Raw genomic sequence first — 22140 nt, forward strand, 5'->3', positions numbered from 1 at the left:
GGCAAAAATGGTGGCAAAGTCACAACTGGCCATCATGATCTTGAGTTTTATAGTTTGCTCATCTGTTCACTCTCACTACGTTGTATAACTTCATCCTTTCACCAATCACTTCTCTCCTGAATTCTGCTTCATCAATGACTTATAATAGTTATATATACTTACACTGTATTTCCTCTTGACTGACCTGATTCTGTTATTGTTGACTCTGCTCATGTTTTGCTAGTAAGGCCATGTGTGGTAATGGTATTCTCTTTAGTTATGGCCATGTTCTATAGAAAGCCTTCCCAACAGTCTTTGTCTCTTGGCAATGTTCACTCTGTTAAATAATTCTTTTTTTTTTATCAGGAGGTTGAATCTTAAAACCACAAACAGTTGCCTCAAAGAATGCAAACAAAGAGAGCTTAAACTGATCTTTCTGTGAGATAAATATCATTAGTCTATATAGGCAATCCTTACTTCTCCTAGTCCAGAAAAAGGAGATGAGCCTACTAACTGTTTTTCCTATGGCATTCTTTCTGTAATACACAGGGTAGGAGGAAAGAAATTCTAAAGTGAAAAGGACAGTAGGGAAGGGGAAGAATGAGACTGCATGCAGAATTCTTTATGTATAATATGACATGCCTTTGGGTTGTTGCTAGTTTCTATTTACACACTTGAAAAGGGAAATGTGGTAGGTCAGCATTCCTTCCTAGGAGGACTAGGGTGATGACAGACTGCTGAATATCAAAGTCACTTGATGTGTCTTGGCATTATATACATTAATGACTCCCAATTTTCAATACTAAATTTATCCAAGTGGTATGAACTTAGTTTTTAAAAATGGAGACCATAGTACACTTCTACAATAGGAATAGGTTGAAAAAGGAAATTTGTTCTCAAACTTTTTATTTCTTTGGTTATTTACCGTCTTAGTTTCCTGACCAGAATTATTATAAACTGGGCGGTTTCAAACAACAGAAATTTATTCTCTCCCAGTTCTAAATACCAGAAATCTGAAACGATGGTGTTAACAGACCTTGCTCCCTCTGCAGTTTCTAGAAGAGAATTCTTCCTTTCCTCTTCTAGCTTCTGATGGCTGACAATGCTCCTTGTGGCTGCATAGCTCCAGTTTCTGCCTATGCCTTCACATGGCCCTCTTCTTTGTTGTTTGTATCTATCTCTCTCTTCTAAGGGTACTTGTCAAAGGCCATTCAGGATAATCTCTTTTTAAGATCATTAACTTAATGATATCTGCAAAGACCCTTTTTCCAAAAAAGATCATATTCACAGTCTGTGGGGTTTAGGGCATAGAGATCTTTAGGTGTACTACCATTCAACCTACTATGTTGACCTATGTACAAAACAAAACAAAACTTTACAGGCTTTCTCAATTGTCATAATATCCAGTGGCTATTATGTTCTGTAATATTTCTGAAAAAGAATCATAATTTTTGATATTTAAATTGAATTTTGTAACATTTTGCTACCATTTTAAGTGATACTACCCTATTCTCTGAGTTGCATGTCTCTATTTACTCTAATAATATAATCTTTTCTATTCCTAGGGTCACATGGGTATACCAGGACCAAGAGGTGCTACTGGACAACAAGGGCCCCCAGTATGTTTTGAGAACGTTCTTTGTGATTCTGGCATTGAAAAAAATTAATGTTAATATATCTTATTTGGTGTCTGTTTTTTATGTGATTTCTCTTTGGTTTCTTATTAAAGGGTGAGCCAGGTGACCAGGGTGAACAAGGACTAAAAGGAGAGAGAGGATCTGAAGTAAGTTGAAATTATTTAAGATAATTTGAAACTTACTGTTGGTTTGAGAGAGCAGGGACATAGGAGCTGCTGTTTATCATAACTTAAATGATCATTCACCCTTCCATAGCAAGGATCACTGTAGGCCTCTAATCAGAGTATTTGTCAATAATTGTGCTAAAACAAGATTATTGATTAAGTTCATGTGTTCTGACTGCCATCCACATTTCCCTTTACCAGCAGCCTTCTGGTAAAAATTGCTGAAGGTTGTCCCAAACTACTCCTCTTTCCTTGGGATTTCAAGCAGAAGTACCAATAGGCCTTAAGACCAGCATTGCAAAGTGAAACCCTATCAGTCAAACCTACTTAGTTGTTGTAGTAGAGTAGGGGGAGAAATAGTTTGACTATGTGACACAGACTCACAGTTTGTTTAAAACACTTTTTTTCCATAAGTCAGTTATCTGTTATCAAACAAACTAAAAATGTATTAGCTTATTGGATGCAGTCTCTTTCCCTGTGCACTGATAGATGTTGCCTCAACCTTACTGAAGGTTGTTGCCTTATAACTTGCTTTGTGATTTGTACCATCAGTTTACTGCTATCCTACATTTCATGGCATTCTGATTTCACATGCTATTGATTTTAAATAGAATTCTTTAAAAAATTTAGTGTAATTTTAATAATAAATTAGGTGAGAATGGATAAAAAGTAATGAATTTGAAACCACATTTCTCCTAATTTGTTAAGCAATCTTCACCCATACTTTGTGCTTCCTACTTAAAGGAGTAATAAAATTGAGTTGAATCTGATTTTACATAGGTGTTCACTCACCTTAAAGCCATTTTTAAATGGTCTTTACATCTACCTAATAACTCTTTGTCAGGTTCCTTAATAAATAAAAACTAAAAAATAAAAATATCCATGGAAGGCAAGCCTTAACAAGAGAAAACACACAGAGAGAAGATAATTGTCTCATTCACTTAGAATTTTTTAAAAGTTTATTTATTTATTTTGAGAGAGAGAGAGAGCACATGTGTGCATGAGTAGGGGAAGAGCAGAGAGAGGAGAGAGAATCCCAAGCAGGTTCTGAGCTATCAGCATATAGCCAGAAGCAGGGCTTGAACTCACGAACCATGAGATTATGACCTGAGCTGAAACCAAGAGTTGGACGCTTAACCATCTGAGCCACCCAAGCACCCCTCCTTCCCCGCTTAGAATTTTTAATACCAAAATTGGAAAAAGTAGTGGGAACAGCTAGGAACCTAGAATACTGCTACTGCCTTCTTGTGACTTGCATTAAGTGCCTAAGGATGCAAATGCTCCCCCAAGGTTTGATCCCAAAATTTCTCATCTCTTAGAATTAGTACTTTCATATTCTTAGTATTTTCTTTTTCTTTTTTGACATATCTCAGGAAGAAGAAATGTTTTGGTATTTATTAGTATCTGTTAAAATTATGCCAGTGAAAATCATATATTCTTACTAAACAGCTACATATCCAGCCTACGTGGTCAACTTACCCTGGGTATCAGAGCCAAAAGATTCTGAGAAGCCATGGTTTAAATTCTGTATAATTCAAGGGAATTAGTTCTTTCCTGCCTTGGGCAATGCTGACATACAGTTCAAGGTTACATTAAAAAGCGTCTTAGGCGCTCCTGCGTGGCTCAGTCGGTTAAGCGTCTGTCTTTAGCTCAGGTCATGATCTCAGGTTGGTGAGTTCAAGTTCATGATCTTGCAATAGGTGAGTTCAAGCCCTGCTTCGGGCTCTTTGCTGACAGCTGGGAGCCTGGAACCTGCTTCAGATTCTGTGTCTCCTTCTCTCTGTTCTGCCCCTGCTTGTGCTCTCTCTCTCTCTGTCAAAAATAAATAAACGTTTTTTAAAAAGAATTTAAAATACTAATAATTGCTACAAGAATAATCATTGACCATGTATTATTCACTAGGGACACCTTCAGTGGTCAGGTGGATCCTGTCCAATTACTGTCTTCTTGTTTTTGCAAAGCTTTAAATTTGTTTTTTAGATTTAGAAATGGCCCTTTAAAATCATCTGGACCACCCTCTCATTTTACAGATGAAGAAATTTAAGCCTCAGACAGATTGAGTTACCTAAGATCACAGAATCAGTTAACAGAACTAACAATAGAAACTTTATTTCTTGACTCCCAATATTATACAAAAGCCTGCTATTACTTTGAAATCTTTTATGATTAATTTTACTTAACCATCTAACTTATTCATTGGGCTCTCATTCATGACACAGTAGAGAGAAAGAACAAGTCAAATCCAATAGCAGAACCACTACATTTTCAAAAAGACTTTTGTAATTTAAATGTAGTGAACTGTCCTATAATGGCTTTCCAAGACTAAGACTCAAGCCAAAATCTTATTTTTCTTCCAAAACAAAATTCCAGATTTTAGTGAATTGAAATTTCTTGGTTAGAGAAAAAAAAGAAGAGAGAGAAAGAGTATAATTATTGCCTAACTCTAAATCTGTGTTTGTATTGTAAATCTGTCCTAACAAAGTTAGAACTAGCTAAGTATTGAGGTAACTATCCTTCAACTTCATTTAAATAACAGGTTTTGGACTATGATGACACATTTTTTAAATGTCCAGTATCAAATAGGAAAGGCAAACGATTTTTATTTGTAGTCTTTAGAGTGAGCATAAAATTGTGCTTTTTCTTTTGTCTGGCTTAGCTTTGGAAAACATGATGGCCTATTTGAAATCAGATCCATTTAAAACAGTAAAGTCTATTTATTGATTTATGAGGTACTTAATATTTAAATAGAATAACATGAGTAAGTTAAGTTTGAAAGTAGCATTAGAATACTTCTAGCTTTACTATATTTGAGTTCTGGGGATTAGTTGAAGAGTGACTTTCTTTTCCTTCTTATGATAGCAACTCAGTCATGTACCAACACCTCATATAACAACATATTATCTTTGTCTTTGGCCCAAATCTATAATTTCCTACAAATAAGAGACTACCTCTCCGTAGGATTAATGTTTAGTAATGCCTGGCTCTTAATTTAGTTATAAGCCAACAATTCCATTTTGAGATTTTTTTTTAATGTGCAGTTTTTTTAAAGTATCAGTGGTCTACACTTTATTGATCTTTATACATTTAAAATCTCCACTGTTAGACTATGGCTTTTCTAGCTGGCCTACTTCCTTTTAGTATGATGACAATAATTGTAATAAGGAAATCTTTCCTGATTTGAACATCTCAAAACAGCAGACATTACAGTTTTGTTATTTGTTAAATACTTTTTGTCTTCAATAGGCAGATTTTACCACAATTGTCCGATTACAAGTAGCAAAGTATACTTCAAAAATAATTTTTATAGTCATACTTTTTCTTTTGTGTTATTCTATTGGAAGCTGCTTCCTGATGCCCATCCAGGTCTGATTAACATCCTAGTTTTCATGATAACAGACCCATACATGTAGATTTCAGTGCACAACATTTAGCTTTTCTGAAATAATCCCCAACATAATGGTCATCCCAAAATGTAATCAGTCTGTGATGATATGTAAATCTCTTTGTTTTTATTTTGTTATATAAGCATTTGGAGTAAAGCCATTACTCACATGCACAGTATGTCTGAACCTTAAGTCACAAACTCAGGTATACTAAAATATAATTTTGTTTATGTTCTTTATGATGGAACTTAACATCCATCCTGAGTGCCCATCCTGCCTGGTGGTAGAAACCTAATTGGTAGAACATTCTAGTCAATTAACTGTCTTTAACTCCATCCATGCAAATATCCTGCGTTTGATTTAGAGTTTTCCTATTCATTCTCTTGTCAAGTCTGCAGTTACATTCTGGGTGGCAGTGGTGGGGAAGAGGAATGGAAGGTGAGTTTGGTCTTCAGTCATTTATTTACACCAGTATGCACTGAAATGCACATCATCCATCTAGGTCCTTAGTAGCCATCATCCCACCATGTTGACATCTACCTTGGCCCTCCTTGCAGAAGTTCTTTAATCCATGCTGGCATGTATAGCTATTTTCTGTGTACAGAAAAGGTACAAAGTCTCTTTTATATAGGCCTTTAAGAGCTATCTGCTTCTGTTCTTGGCCACGTGGAAATGTATTCTGCTAATCCCCATACCATGCTGGGTGCTCGTGGGACTCAGACTTTCTCAAGCCCACCAGCCTAGACATCCCAATGTAGAAATTTCTACTCTGCTGCTGACACTCAGTGCAGTTCATGTGGACTTCTAAATGAGGACTTTAGTCTCCCTAGCCATTGTCTCTGTGCCCAAATTCCCATACTTATCTGAGGCTATTATTGCTTCCCCCACACCAGGACTTGAGGGCAGAGTGAGGTATAAAGGGCCCTTCTCAGAGATTCCTGTCAGTGTCAAACAACCTTGCTTCTCTTATGCTTTTGTTTTTACCTTTCACCAACTTGAAGATATTTATATCCCCTTAAGTAGAAAAATTTTTCTCTTATACTATTATAATTCTAAATCTGTTCTTTATGGCATAAATTGTATGACTGGACTCCTTTGTCACCTTGGTTTTGATACTCAAATGTAGAGTTTTCATATTTAAAAATCATTTTTTTTCGGTTGAGCATCCAACTTTAGCTGGGGCCCTGATCTCACGGTTTGTGGGTTCCAGCCTCATGTCAGGCTTTGCGCTGACAGCACAGAGCCTGTTTCAGATTCTCTGTCTCCCTCTCTCTCTGCCCCTTCCCTTCTCATGCTCTCTCTCTCTCAAAGATAAATAAACATTGGGGGAAAAGTTATAAAATTTAATAAAAAATAAAAATTAGGCTTTCTTTTTAAAAATGTATTCTTCTCAAAATATTATATCCTTCTAAAATTATTACCTCACCATGAGTTTCAGAAGACTATGTTGAAATCCATAAGCTAAGGAAAAGTCTATTTTGAAAATCTAAAATCTAGAGCAGGTCTATCACTTTGCATAAAAAAAAATACTGTGAAGGAAAAAATACTCTGGCTAACATATTTGAATATTATCATAGTTCATATACTATTTAATTAGTGCTATTAGAGATATCTGAAATCACAATTTTTTCAGTATTTAAAATCTTGTAGTTTTATTTTATTTCTTTATTGTGTCCTAAAAGGTATATTTTATTTTAGAGAGCATATGTTCCAGATATTTCTTCTCCTTCAACTTAACTCAGATCATCTACTGTTTCATTTTCTGGTTTCCTCACCCTTAGAAAGACTTTATATTAGTGACCTTTTAAGTCAAGTAAAGTAGTTCTCCAAGTTGGAGGTAGAACTCTTGTTCCATATAGCTTCCCATTATCAACTTCTAACAAAGATTTTTATCTCTTATACAAAATGCCCTTTTTGCTGTTACTACATATACTATTTCTTCTTAAAATATTAAGTTCATTATCAGAAGATGTAATATGTTATGAAATTATTTACTTTGTTGTTCTCAAATTGAATCTTTGGCACAATTTATCTGAAATTTGAATAACTTAATATCCCGTTTTGGTGGAATTATCCTGTTTGTGACAACTTTTGATGACTTCTGAGAAATGTGTCTGGTAATGACAATATGCTTCTTTTTCTTATTTGTGAACTAGGTCACTCTTTTCCACATTTTTCTTTTTAAAATAATTTTAGGATATCATCACAATAATGGCATGATTTGCAAGGGCAAAATTCCTAACTATCCTGGCAGACCAGTTACTGCTGAATCAATTATGATTTAAAACATCTCCCACATGGAAAAACAAAGAGTTCCGTGGGAAATAAATATCTTTTCTTTGATTCACAAGTATGTTCTTGTCTATGCTTCCAGATAAGCACATTTTAGGCTATTGGTTCATGTCCCTTACTACACTGTGAGTGCCTTGAGATCAGTAACTTTGACTTTGCACTCCCAACAGAGCACAGAATACCTGATACGTAAAACTTGGTAAATGTTTACTGAATTAATAAATCACTTTGCCACTTTCAATAGGAAGACAAAGGCTCTGTCTGAAAAGGTGGACATTTATTAAATAATATTTGGTTCCCTTTTAGAGCCAGTATTTAAATTTTTACACCATAGAATTTGGAGCTAGATGGAAATTCATAGATTATCTGGTCAAACTCTCATTTTCAGATAAAGAAAATGACTCCCAGGGAGGTTAAATGACAATCTCAATGATATACAGCTGGTTAGTGGCATTACGTGCTGTGGCATCCAGGTCTCAGGGTTCTTTTCTATGCCTTCAGTTTAATTAAGTTTATTACAATTAATTACAGCTGTGCTTCACATTTTTAGGGTCCTAAAGGGAAAAAAGGCACTCCTGGCCCTGCTGGGAAACCTGGGATTCCTGTAAGTAATAGACCCTTTTCATCTTCCTTGTTTTTCTAAATAGAACTGGCAACTTCAGCAAGCAGAAAGGTTTGGGGCCAATTATGACAAGTGTTGGATAAATCAGCTTGTCTTCAAAAAATAATTTAAGCCCACGCTGGAACAGAGGGAACAAAATATGACCATGAGTTCAAAACCAAGCTTGCTGTACAAATACAAGTCTCAGCAATTGAAGGATGCTATTTTCCGGTGTTATGGAGCTCTCTCTGTGGACTCATGCTACTCTCTGATCATGAACCACTGAAAACAGGGAACTGGAAATATAACTAAATGATTGGTGAGAAAGGTCAGAGATCTTCAAGCATGAATAAAAAGCCTAAGCTGGATTGTAATGGAAGGACTCAGCCTCTCAGTTCCCTGGCAAGTAGAACAGAAAGTCTTAGAAAAGAATGTTTTAAATCATTTCATCACAGAATAAAGATTGATTTTACCTTAGCCATCAGCTTCCTCTAGGCAGGCAAATATGTGTTGACTGGCTTATTAGCAGAGACTTACTTCCTGCTGGTCTTCCCCAGCCAAGGGTGAGATGTCTACTTTGGGTGGCCTGTGTTGGCTCAAAAAAGAAGAGAAAATGAACACAAAATATAAGCACATTCAGACCAGAGATTCATATAGGTAATATCCACTTACCCAAGAGTAGAAAAAAAATGTTCAGACCTTTATTCAGTCATATAATCATCTATTTCAAAATGATAACAAAAAGAACCGTAATTTGTTTCTTGAGAAAATAATATGGCATGAGGTTTTGCAGATAGTAAATGATAGCTGTTTCCTATGCTGACAGATGCATAGAGCTGACTTTTCACCATAGCTGGGTAAAGCATGGGCCAGTACAATGGAAAGTATCAGAGAATTACACTAAAGCTGAAAAGCTTACACAGCACATTTTAGTTAGCTTGGTGGCATTTCTGTTTAGGGAACTTTTAAAGAGTTACCTGATCTGTGGAATCCAAAAAGGAATTCAGGAAACAGGAAAATTTACCCTGGGGCAGGGTATTAAACATGTAAACATCCACCTCCCAAAGGTAATTGTCATTTAAACATTTGTACAGCATCTGTCTATAATCCATGTAATTTAATTACCAAGGGTCTTCCAGGCCTACCTGGGCCAAAAGGCATACAAGGATACCATGGAGCCGATGGCATTTCAGGAAACTCTGGAAAAGTTGGGCTACCAGGAAAACAGGGACTTCCCGTGAGTAGAATGAATATCTCTTTACTTTTTATTTCTTATTTATAAGTGTCTTTTTGCTAGACCATATATATTTTAGCTTTCTTAGTTTTGATACTGTCTCAGATTAGCCAATCACTGCTTTAATAGTTGTTTTGGAATTATGTTTATGATCTCCAGGGAATGTCAATGAGTACATTCTCTTGCATATTTTATATCTAATAACTCATACATAATATATGCCATTTTTGCACATATAAAAGCTTATAAATAAGAACCATAAAGAAGCACAATTTTAGGGACTACACAACCCAACTGTGTTTTGAGTTCATCAAATATTTTAAGCCACCTTTGGAGCATTGAAGGCAGCTTTTGTACTACAAAGCAGAGTTCAGTAGTTGCAACAAAGACCAATGGCCTCACAAAATCTAAAATATTTACTCTCTTGCCTTCTACAGAAAAAAATTGTTCTGGTCTGTTTGTATTGTCACACTGTTCTTATTCTATGGCTTTGCAATGTGTCCTCATATTTAATGGGGCAAGTTCCCCTTCTTTACACTTCTACCCCATACATTTGAGATTAGATTTGCTGGGTTTCTCTAAAAACAAAACAAAAACTTGAATTGTCATTGGGTTTGTCTTGAATTTATAGCTTTATTGGGAGAAAATTCATAACTTACCATTTAGTTAATCAAATAGATGAAATATTTATTCTTACAATTTTCTATTGTCCTATAATGAAATATTTCCATAATAATAACAGCAAAAGTTCATATAATGCTAACTATGTGCCAGGTACCATGATAAAGTGTTTGACTACATCAACTCACTTAATCTTTACAATCTTATAAGATATATACAATTACGATCCTCATTTTATGCATCTAGAAACTGAGGTCAATTATACCTCAGTTAAAAAAAAATACATACATACCTACATACATTCTGAGGCACTGAGATTATCACTTTCAAGTGTCTCATAGCTAAAAGACAGCCTAACTCCATATTCTTTGCTCTTATCAATATGGAGTATTGCTTCTTAATAAAGACTTTGTGTATTATTTTTTATTTTATTTTCTAGTTAGTTATTACTTATTTAAAGAGTGTCACTAATTCAGGTTATATTCTATACAACTGGATTTTTTAAAATTTCTAATAATTTGCTTTTGTTTCTATTGGATTTTTAAGACAGATAATATCACCTTCAAATAATGGCAGATTGATCTCTTTCCTTACACTCACTTCTTTTTCCTTCCACATAAGTTGGTAGGGACCTTCAATACTATGTTAAACAGTAATAGCAATAGGGGACATTCTACTGCACAGATCTTAGAGAACGCATCTAAAATTTCTCCATTAAGAATATTTGCCATCTTAATTCTGTCTTTTCCTTGTCTTATACTGTCTTATTTCTTTTCTGTCTTCTTTTTTTTCTTTCCTGATTTCTATTGGATACACTAAATTTTCTTTTGCTGGTTTAAAAATTGCCCTTTCTCGGGGTGCCTGGGTGGCTCAGTCGGTTAAGCATCTGACTTCCGCTCAAGTCATGATCTCCTGGTCCATGGGTTCGAGCCCCACATCGGGCTCTGTGCTGACAGCTCAGAGCCTGGAGTCTGCTTGGGATTATGTCTCCCTCTTTCTACCCACCCCCGACTTGTACTCTGTCTCTCTCTCAAAAATAAATAAACATTTTTCAAAAATAAAATAAAAGTTGCCCTTTCTTTTTTGATTGATGTTTTGTACCAGTTGCACTGAACTTAAGAACCAAATATGTATATATTGGTATGTATTAACTGTATTGATTTGTTAAATGTATCACTATCTGTATTTCTAACAAAACAAGCACTTTTATGTCCTCTCATTTCCTTTTGTCTCTATAAACTACTCTTTGCCTCCATCACTTTTTGATATTGCCTTGATTTTACTTTTAGTTTTTATGCATTTACTTTCTCTTTTTATTTCCATTGCTTCTTTTTTGAGTAATAATCAAGCTATTTGATCACTATTACTTTCAATATCCCTTATAGAATCTCCTGAATTTGTTTCTATTATTATTTCAGTACTTCCTCCAAAAAGTATTTCCAGTCTAGGTATTTGTGAGACTAACCATTGAGGCCTCATATTCCTACAGATATCTCACATATATATGACAAATTCAACACTGTACTGGAGGTTCTAATCAATTAAGTAAGGTTCTAGTGAGGGTAATAAAAACAAGTAAAATGGAAGAAATAAAACTCTCTTTATTCATAGACAACATGATCATCTATGTAGAAAATCTTTAAGACTCTACAAGAAAAAAATAAGTAAATTTACCAGAGTTGCAGGTTGTTAGATCAGTATACAAATTTCAATTGTATTTCTATATACTAACAATTAACAACCAGAAAGTAACATTTAAAAAACAGTAGTGACAATAGTGCCAAAATGGGATAACATGACCACAAAAATGTGCAAATCTGTATGCTGAAAACTATAAAACATTTCTGACAAAAGTTAAAGTAGAGCTAAATAAGTGGCATATATACCATGTTCATTGATCAGATACCATTAAGACATCAATTACCTATACATCTGCAGTGTCTTAAAACGTTAAACATACTTATCATATGACCCAGCCTTTCTACTCTTAGCCAAAAGAAATGAAAACATGTATCTACACAAAAACTTGTCCATGAATATTCATAGCACTTATCTTTGTAATAGCCCTAAACTGGAAATAACCCAAATGTTCTTCAAGAGGTGTCTGGCTAAACAAATTGTGGTATGTATGTACAATGAAATATTAGTTTGCAATAAAAAGAATGAGCTACTGACACATGCTATAGCATGAGTGAATCTCAAAATATATATGCTGAGTGAAGAAAAAGAGACAAAAAAGGGCACATACTGTATGATTCTACTTATGTAAAATCCTAAAAATTGCAAACTAATCTGTAGTAACAGAAAGCAAATCGGGGGTATCCTGTAGATGGGAGTGCTAGACGTATGAGAAGGAGGGCTTACCAAAGGAACGCTTTTGGGGGAGGGGGCAGATATATTATCTTGATTGTGATGATGGTTTCACAAATGTGTGAAATCTTTTATGCAGACTTATCAAATTATGTACTTTGCAATTTATGTCAGTAAAGTGGCTTGATATGAGAGGGTAGGGAGAAAGAGAGATATGACACTGAAGAATAAGTAGGAGTTAATAAATTAGGAATGATTACTGTGAGTGAGGAAAGCCTGAAACAAACATTCTATGCAGAGATGACAGCATATACAAAGCTAGGAAGAACACAGTGTGTTTGAAAAACTAGAACATTAGCAATTATGGCTAAAGTTTAGTGAACAAGATGTATGCTGATACAGTTTGATGCCATTGAAGTACACAAGAGCCACATCATGTAAATATTGAAGGACACGTTAAGGATATTGAGCATTATCTGAAGATACTAGTACCCCGTTGAGGTTAGGAGGGACATTATCCCAATTTTCCATTTTTAAAGGACTCGCTCTGGCTTCATTATGGAAAATGGATTGAAAGGGGCAAGCATAGATACAGGCAACTAATAAGAAGACTATTGCAATATTTCAGGCTGCATATCTTCATGGTTTGGACTAGACTAGTGAAGTGGAAATGGAAAGAAGTGGGTGGATTTAGTGGTATTTTGGAGGTAGTTTTTACAGTACTTGATATTTGGTTAAGGGAGATAAGGGAAGGAGAGGGATGTCAAGGATAACTTCCAAATTTCTAACTTGTGCAAGTTCCTAACTTGGTGCATTATACTGCCCGTCATGAAAAAAAGCAAACAGTGAAGGAAGCCCAAATTTTATGGGTAACGTTATGACATTTAGGCAATTAGATATTCTGGCCTAGAGCTCAGAGAGAATGTCAGATATAAATGTGAGAGTCATCAGCATATAGAAATGTACTTAATCAGAGTCATGTTAGAAAGTAGATGAAATACTCTACTTTTGAATTTTGAAAAAAATATTTACAGAAATGAAGAAAGGGTTAAGACAGCCAGTAAGGGATGTTGGGAGAATCCAGAGACTATCAACAGTAGGATGTGGTTACTGTCCTTAGACCTGAAAGGTTAAAGGAAAGAAATAATGTCAAGTCGAGAGCCAAGCTGAGGGCTGGAGCTGTGGGAAAAGGGGCACCTTACGGGAGCTGTATTTGAACGTAACCTAGCCACTGACAGAATGTCAAAGCCAGGAGGAAATGGAAGAAATAAATATAGTACTCCTTTCTCCTCTAATATCCTAGAGATATGTACCCCATTGGCCAACCCCAACTGAAAGTGAAAAGAGGACAAGGGAACCCAGATGATAACAGTCCATGAAGGTCAAATTCCCAGGACAAACAGCAAGATAGAGAAGCGACAGTGAATAGATTTGGGGAACAAATGAAGAAAAATACAAATATTAAATAAACGATGGAAAGAAGGTCTGGTACTGAGCTGTAAGGATTTCTATCATTTAGAAACCAGGTAAAGAAAGAAGAGGAGACTACAAAGGAGACTGAAATGGAGTGATCGTAATAGGTAGGAGAAAAAGAATGTAATGTCATAGAAACTCAGGAAAAAAAATATTTCAAGGAAAAAGTCATCAACTAGATCTAATAATCCTGAGAGATTGTGATGGACATGTGTTTTATTAATTTTATTTTTTTGGTTTTTGGCTACTCAGCATTTTAACCCCATCTTATGTTTATAAATGTTTATGTTTACTCCCTTTTTGAGTCTTGGTGGGGGGAGGGCACCTTCTACAGAAGTCAGATTCTACATTTTCACTTCCCATTTCCTCCTTGAAACAAGGACACGGGCCTATGACCTAGGCCTAACCAATCAGTCATGTCCAGCTAGCCCTTTGGCTGGGGAGTTAGTGATACGCAGAAGCAGGGATAATAGAGAGATTCTATTCTAGTGGCAGTGGCAGTAACCCCAATAACACTCAGGTTCCAGGGGTGACTGGAGTCCATGTCTAGCAAGCTGCGGTGATGCACTCTGCAGTGTCCAAATTCTGGCTACCTAAACTTCCTTCAATTCTATGCATTTTCCGAACCTGGCTTTCTGGATTTGTCTGTGAGCTACTCACTACCTTTTCAGTAAATTTTCTGTTTAAATTATCCAGGATTAGTTTCTGGTATTTGCAAATACAGACACTGACTAGTACCAAAATCTAAAAAGATAAAATTATAACCACTATACTTTAGTATATGGAGAGCATCGGTAACATCAGCATATAACCATTTGATCTGATGCGGGGGATGCAGAAATAGGATTGCAGTGCTTGAGGAGAGTGGACAGTGAGGAAATCAAGATATTCAGACAATTCAATGGAGAAATTTGGCCCTGAAAGAGAAAGGAGGGCAATAACTAGAGATGAAACTGAAATTACAGTAGAAGTTATTTTTAAGTGAGAGAAGCTTAACCACATTTAAATGCTAGATAGACCTAGTAGATATGGAGACGCTGAAGACATAATGAGGAGCAAGGAGAATCTGAGTATGAATTAGGTAATAAAACATGCATATTCTAGCTCCACTTTGTAAGCTATTCCACTTCTAATTAGGAAGTCATTTTTAAAAAACAGATTCAGGGGCCCCTGGGTGGCGCAGTCGGTTAAGCGTCCGACTTCAGCTCAAGTCACGATCTCGCGGTCCGTGAGTTCGAGCCCCGCGTCGGGCTCTGGGCTGATGGCTCAGAGCCTGGAGCCTGTTTCGGATTCTGTGTCTCCCTCTCTCTCTGCCCCTCCCCCGTTCATGCTCTGTCTCTCTCTGTCTCAAAAATAAATAAACGTTAAAAAAAAAAAATTAAAAAAAATAAAAAACAGATTCAGAGCCACATGTCCCTTTATACATGACTTGTATAAAAACCTCATGGAATCTTATGATGAAAGGAGTTGAAATGAATTACAATAATGTTGTATACCTCCCAAATCCATGAAGCTGAATGGTATCTGCTATTGCTCTTAGTAAGCAATTAGGTATCAGATCATAATTCATTATCTCCTACTTTTTAGCATTTTCAAAGAATAAGAAAAATTTCACATGCATACTTTGAATATCAGAATGTCATAAATATTGAAATGTTTTGTAGCCTTCAAAATAAAAACAAAATTAACTTTCCCTTGAGGAATCCCCTTTAAATAAAGCCCCAAGGTTTACACATGCCATTGGTATTTAAGAATACAGAAAAGTTTTCTGTAAGTATTTCTGCTCCCTGTAGAATATATGATATGAAAGCAGAATAATAGTTTTTATAAGGAACTGGTCTGTTCAATGACATTAGGTAACAATGGCCAAACTGGTCATTAGGTGAAATGATTTCTAAGTAATTATTTCTGAAACTTACTGTGGCAGTAGAAAAACTACTTAAGAGATAGTAACACAGTCTTTAAATACTAGCATATTCCCTGGAATATTTTCAACAACGGATAAGGACATCTTTCCATTGGTCTTTTTTTGTAATTTTTATTTTATTTTTTTAAATCATGGCACCGTGGTGTTTCTTGGCTTACCTTTAAAGACTGCTGGATTTTTCCACTGAGAAAAATATTTATTCTGGGATTTCTAGCATTATGCAACTGCCTGATTTTCCTAAACAATGTTCTTTCTTTTTTTTTGATGTGGCCAAGGAGTTAAAGAATTCTTGGCATATTCACTCCACAGTTTCGGTGTTTTTCCAAGGTCATGTGACTATAACTAAAGGATAGTATTGGGGAGACTCACAGTTGCCTGTGTGAATTTCCTTCTGTATAAATGAGTGTTTTGAGACTCGTCAATTTAGCACATCTGTAGTAAATGAGTCTACCATGCTGTTTTCATTGCGTTGGACTTCAGTAGTGCCTCAATCATTTATGAAAAAGGAAAACAACTTTTCCCTGCAAAGATCATAAATCTATTTGTCATCAAAATGAAGGCTTACCGGTCTTTTTATTTTTTTATTGCTGCAACTTATAAAATTGGTTATTGGAAAAGAGGGAAAGAAACAAAACTAACATCTTGACTTAAGACAAATCAAGGCCTTTCAATCTTGACTTTGCACTTTGTCAGGTGAACATAAGCTTAAGTGTTGTATAAAATGAGATGCTTGTCCTAAAAGAACATCGAAAGTCTTAAGTTTTCCACTTGTGGATTGTGCCCAGTATAGGAAGGAAAAACACACTTCATCAGCCCACTCATAATCCAAGCACAGAGTAGGAAGACCACCGTGGAAGCCTCTGTTAAAGAGCACCAGCAGCCCTGCCACCCATCTGGTGTGTTCTCTAGCCTGTGAGCTAGTCACACTAAAGAAACTTCTGTTTCTGAGAAGATACATTTCTTTCTTCACAGTATTTTGGAGAAAGAAACATACCTTCAGCAGATCCTGTCAACTCTTGATTATTAAGAGGGTGATTTCCAATTATGGTTTATCCTGACTGCTACTTTCTCTCTATTCCCTCTGCTGCTTGTTTTGGCCCATTAACTGCTCATTAGGAACTCTTCCAGAGCAGACAAAACACAGTCTGTTTGGCTGCTTATTAGCAACAAAATGAAAGATTTGCTAAAGGATGTAATGTTCCTAGTTGAGTCTCCAATGACTCTCAATCCAATAAAGTTCATAGTCTTCTTGGAATGTTGATCCTTCATGATCTGACCTCTGTTTATATTTCCAGTGTTATAGTCCACTTTTCTCCTCACATTTGCTGTGCATTTCAGTCATAATGGCGGCTAACAATTATTAAACACTTAGCCGTGTGAGGCACTATTCAAAGTGCTGAATATGGATGAAGTTTTTTTAATCCTCACAAAAAAAACATTAAGTAGGTAGAGCTATTATCTCCAGGTTACAGAAAAGGAAGGTGAGACTCCAAGAGACTAAGTAACTTGCCTGAGGTCACACGGACAACAAATAATAGAGCCAGAATTCAAAATCAGGCAATGTAGATTCAGAGCCTACCTATGTCCTTAACCACTATACTGTGCCCCTTCAGATATGCTTAATTACTTAGACATTCCCCCAAATTCTGCATATTTTCCTACTTTAATGCCTTTGTACATGCAATTTATGCCTTCTGCTTGGAAAGCTCTTCCATCTTTCTCTCTGACTTTAGGATGAATAATTTCTTGCTCTTTTAGGACTTAATTGAACGGTTGCCTCCTTCAGACACTCTTCTTTGGATTCTTCAGTCAGAGTTAAGCCTCCCTGCTCTGAACTTATGTATACTGTATACACTGCTTCCATCAGAGGATGGGTCATATGGCTGCTGATTACATATCTTCACATCTTTCTGCCCCCAAAAGATTGCAAACTCTTGTAGAATGGGGATCATGTTTTATTCATCTTTGCATCCCTAGCACTTAGCAGTGTCGGGCCTATAGAAGGAGCTCAGTAAATATTTGAAGAATGAATATTCTTTGCATAATAACAATGACTTCGGAGACTCGAATAAAGTTAGGATGTGTCACCTACTTAATGTCTTAAGCATCATCTATACCAGCAATACAAAAATACCTGACTCATATGGTTTTTCTGAGTATCAAAAGAGACATTCTATGTGAATGTCTATTATTGAGCTATTATCATCTTTCCATAGTAATAGATATTCGTGGTTAAGCAAACATTCATTCATTCAAAAATATTTGTTTAGTGCTTAATATGAGCCAGGAGTTAGAGAATAGAGCAGTGAACAAGATGGACAAAGAATTGCCTTCGTGAAACATACATGAAACAGCAAGAAACTTCTGACATTTGACCATTTTAGACCTAAAAACAATTCATAATGCAATATGGATCAGCCTAGTAATTGAGTAGTAGTCCATATATAAACAAATCAGGCAATTCTAAATTGTGCTAAGTTCTATGAAAGAAATAAATAGGGTTTTGAAATAGAACATGTGGGAAGTAGATTATAGATGGAGTAGACAGTGGAGGCCTCACTGAGGAAGTCATACTGGGGTATATTTATACTATATATCCCTTCAGAAAACTGAGCCAGGTATATACAGAATGAAGGAAGAACGCGCTATGTGAAGGAATCAAAATGGAAAAACCTGCAGTCAGGAAAGAATCGGCATGTTCACAGGATTCTGAGGATCAAATAAAATAGTATGGGTATAGATTTTGTATTTTTGAAATAAAAGATGGACATTTATTTCTTCATAGTAGTGTGAGCCTAGACATGTCTGAGAGCCAAAGCATAAATGAAATAACTTCTTTCAGTCCTTGTTAGTCCTGTGATTATACGTTCTGAGCTGAGTAAAGGAGATTTCGTAAGATACATTAATTTTGCCCAATATTAGAGTGACATTTGCACTGTCCATTTTACAAGACTGACAAACCACCAGTTGTTCTAATGGAAATGTGTGAATAATTTCTGTGAGGTAATACAATGTTGAAATGCCTACATTCATTAAGGCTGAACAAGGGTTAGTTTTGTATACTCTTGAGAATAACCTAAGTCAAGCTAACCTGACTTGTCTCAACCCTGCTCCAAGTTCCATAAGCTTTAATATGTTTAGAGATTCAAAACTAAAGTTATCTCCTAACTGTAGTATACAGCTCATTCATAAATCTTATTTCCAGCCTTTGGCCGCATTACTTATGACTGGCACTGAAGGAAAATGTTATGAATGCTACACTAGTTAGATATAATGTAGCCTTGCATATAATCACCTAATAATTCCTATCCCATATTTTTTAAACAGCCAATTCTTTCCTAGGAGGGATATATTTAGTCAACCAAATAAAATGAGAAATTCTTACTTAAACAGAAGTGTCTTTAGTTGCTTGGAGTAAAGGAAGCAAAGCATTACTTTTATTAACTCGTTGATTTGCTGGCTTAAACAAAAAATGCAGTACTTATGTTGCCTAATAATGCAAAAAAATTCAGGGCATCATACTTATTTTTTGCTCTATAGAAAGCAAATTAATTTTAATTGCTATTTTCTCACACAATAAATAACTACATAAATATAATGCTAGGAACACAAAGAATGCTTGGCAGTAGGGAAAGAAAAAAACTTTTTAGTAATTTTCAAGGTGCTACTTTAAAGGAAAACATCAACTAATTTGAAGTTTAGTGTCACTTTAGATTTATTATTCTGTTGTTGAGAAATCAATAAAATTAACATTAAAAATATTTATCTTTTCATTCAACATAGTTTTAAAGATGGCACCCCTTTGTTAATCTACTTTAAAATGTGGATTTCTATTGTTGCCTGTCTTTAGCAAATTTTATTTCTTTCTTACTTATTTCTTAATATAGTTGTTTCAATCCTAATGAGATTAAGGCAACTAAATTAAGAGACCTAGGGACATTCTCTGTGATGTTTCACTATTATATACAAACCAGTCAACACTGTAACAAAATCTTCCTCTCTCTCTCTGTCCTTCTAATGTGTGCAGATAACTCCATTTTCCTTTCCAGATCTTTCCATTCAATTCCAGATTGAAGGCAAATTTATACGTAAACTACTCTTTCCTTTACCCACGGGGAAGTCAAAGTAAAAGAAACGGAATCCCTCTTCTTTTCTTAACTGACATCGATTAAATAAAACAATACAACCATATTACCATGACAGTTTCTGATACATAGATGACAATAAGAAGTAACTCTTGTGGCTGATGTTATTGTTGTTGATTACTGACCCAAGTACTTGTTTCTTTAGAATATCAAGGATTAAGCAGTCATTGGTTTCAGTCCAATCAAAACTGACACTTCCTCCAGAGTTTATTGGTTTCATCATCTGTGAATAAATCAATTGTGGTTTTGTTTACATTTTAAAATTCACTCAGAATGACTTACTCTTTGCTTATTGGTGTTAGACAAATCATTTGGAAGACATTGGAAAGAATGCCTAGGCATAAGCATCTGTTTCTCTTGAAAGCAAAATTACTCATCCATCTTTGTGTTCATAATAAGAAATATTTGTTCTCTACTTGTATGAAACATTGTTTGGAACTTTGTACAGAACACTCTGCTACTATCCTCAAATTTCTCTCTAAGAAACCAACATGAACAGTAAATGACTTGGAACATAGTCATTGTGCTGTGCTAAATATGTGATAGCACTGCAAGTAAAGTTTCTAGTTTTCAGTTAACCCTACGGACTAGTTCTAGGGTCCTTTTTATTCTCAGCTAAAAAGACCTATTGACTTCAGGAGCGTTCAGCAGTGTCTGAATGTCCATTGTCCATGCGTTACCCAAAAGATACATTTTTTTTTTTTACTGTTAGCAAATAAAGGTCTTAAAAAGTGCCTAAAATTACAAGTAAAGTGCTAATGTTTCAGAATTTTGGAACATTGAGGTATCCTCAAATTGTCTAGGGTAATCTGTCATATTATATCCTCTCCCTGTGGCATCTATTAGTTCTATAATACATCCAAGGATAGGCTATTCACAGCTTTGCAAGACAATCCACTTTAAAAAAAAAATCCTTACATTTCACCTAATTTAACACTGGACCTAAGTCTATATATTAACCTAAGTCTGTATGATTTTTTTTTCCTTGCTTACATACCCTTCCTTCCATCTTTTATATGACCTTTTAGAATCTGCTTTCTCTGCAGGCCATTGGTTTCTTTACATTTTTCACCTTTTTTTTTTTGTTTTTCGTGGGGAGGGCACTATTCATCAAAATTTGTTTTTGAGACTTGCCTTTTCTATAAAGTCTTATTTCTATTAGACACCTGGCCATTGGTATGACACCTACGTCTTCACTAAACATTTTGAAATTTTATCTCATGGTCTCCGGTGACTGACTGGATTTGCTTTCATTTGCATTAATGAGTTCTAAAATGGCATCAAGTCCCGGGGCACCTGGGTGGCTCAGTTAGTTGAGCGTCCGACTTCGGCTCAGGTCAGAATCTCATTGTTTGTGAGTTTGAGCCCCACATCAGGCTCTGTGCTGACAGCTCAGAGCCTGGGGCCTGCTTCGGATTCTGTGTCTCCCTGTCTTTGTTCTTCCCCTGCTCAGCTGTCTCTCTCTCAAAAATAAAGATTAAAAAAAATTTTTTAAATGACACCAAGTCCTGAATCCAGGATTTGTGTGGCAGGGGGAAAGAAATAGGATGGATTACATGCATCCAGGGTCCTCAAATTCATGTGACAAGGGGAAGGAAATAGAGATAAGTGCACTTAGGTTAAGGTGAAAGCAATATGTAAGAACCATATAACCACCTGAAACTTAAGTCCACAATGTGGATCTCTCTCTCTCTCTCTCTCTCTCTCTCCCTCTCTCTCTCTCTCTCTCTCTCTCTGTGTGTGTGTGTGTGTGTGTACATGTTGTCTCTGCCCCACCTTCCTCTCTCTCTCCATCTCTCTTTCTGTCTCTTTGTCGCTACCTCCCCTCTCTCCCTCTCTTTTCTCACTTACTCCCCTTCTCTCCTTCTCTCTCTCTTCCCCTTTTTTGTCTTCATAATGGTTCCTTACATATATCAAGAACCACTAATGTAGAGAAATGATGAGAGAGAAAATGGCTAATGTAGATTGGGACAAAAAAAAGTTTAAAGGTCAACCTAGGAATATGAACCTATACTCTGTAGGCATCTCTCTCTATGTGTCCAGCATAGTACATGGCACATAGTGATATAGAATACATTTACATTCATTACTATAGTGAGTTTTGTGATCATGAAGAAAATCTACATAGAAAAGGTAATTCTTTAACTATGTTGAATTATTCACTGTAAGTAAGAAAATAAAAAGATATGTGATGATATAATTTGGAGGAAATAACTTGGAGAAAAAAGGAAAAATACTTTAGTATTATATTCAAAATTGGCTTTATCTTTAAATCCTATTCTCCCAACCAGGCCTTCTACAGGAATACTCTCTTTAGCAAATCATCTTTCCTATTACATTTGTAACTTTAAGGGCAATATCTTTATCTTATGAT

The 22140-nt window shown here is 35.6% G+C and overlaps 1 protein-coding gene across 1 annotated transcript in view; it reads left to right on the forward strand.

Annotated features, from left to right (window-relative positions):
• COL24A1 (collagen type XXIV alpha 1 chain) overlaps positions 1-22140 on the forward strand; it is a 410128-nt gene that overhangs the window by 336424 nt on the left and 51564 nt on the right. Inside the window, exons 45-48 of the mRNA XM_047871498.1 lie at positions 1545-1598; positions 1709-1762; positions 8006-8059; positions 9186-9293. Coding sequence (XP_047727454.1) covers positions 1545-1598; positions 1709-1762; positions 8006-8059; positions 9186-9293 — 270 coding nt within the window. The remainder of the gene's footprint in view (positions 1-1544; positions 1599-1708; positions 1763-8005; positions 8060-9185; positions 9294-22140) is intronic.

Source organism: Prionailurus viverrinus, chromosome C1 (genome assembly GCF_022837055.1).
Source record: "Prionailurus viverrinus isolate Anna chromosome C1, UM_Priviv_1.0, whole genome shotgun sequence".
NCBI classification, from domain to species: Eukaryota; Metazoa; Chordata; class Mammalia; order Carnivora; family Felidae; genus Prionailurus; species Prionailurus viverrinus.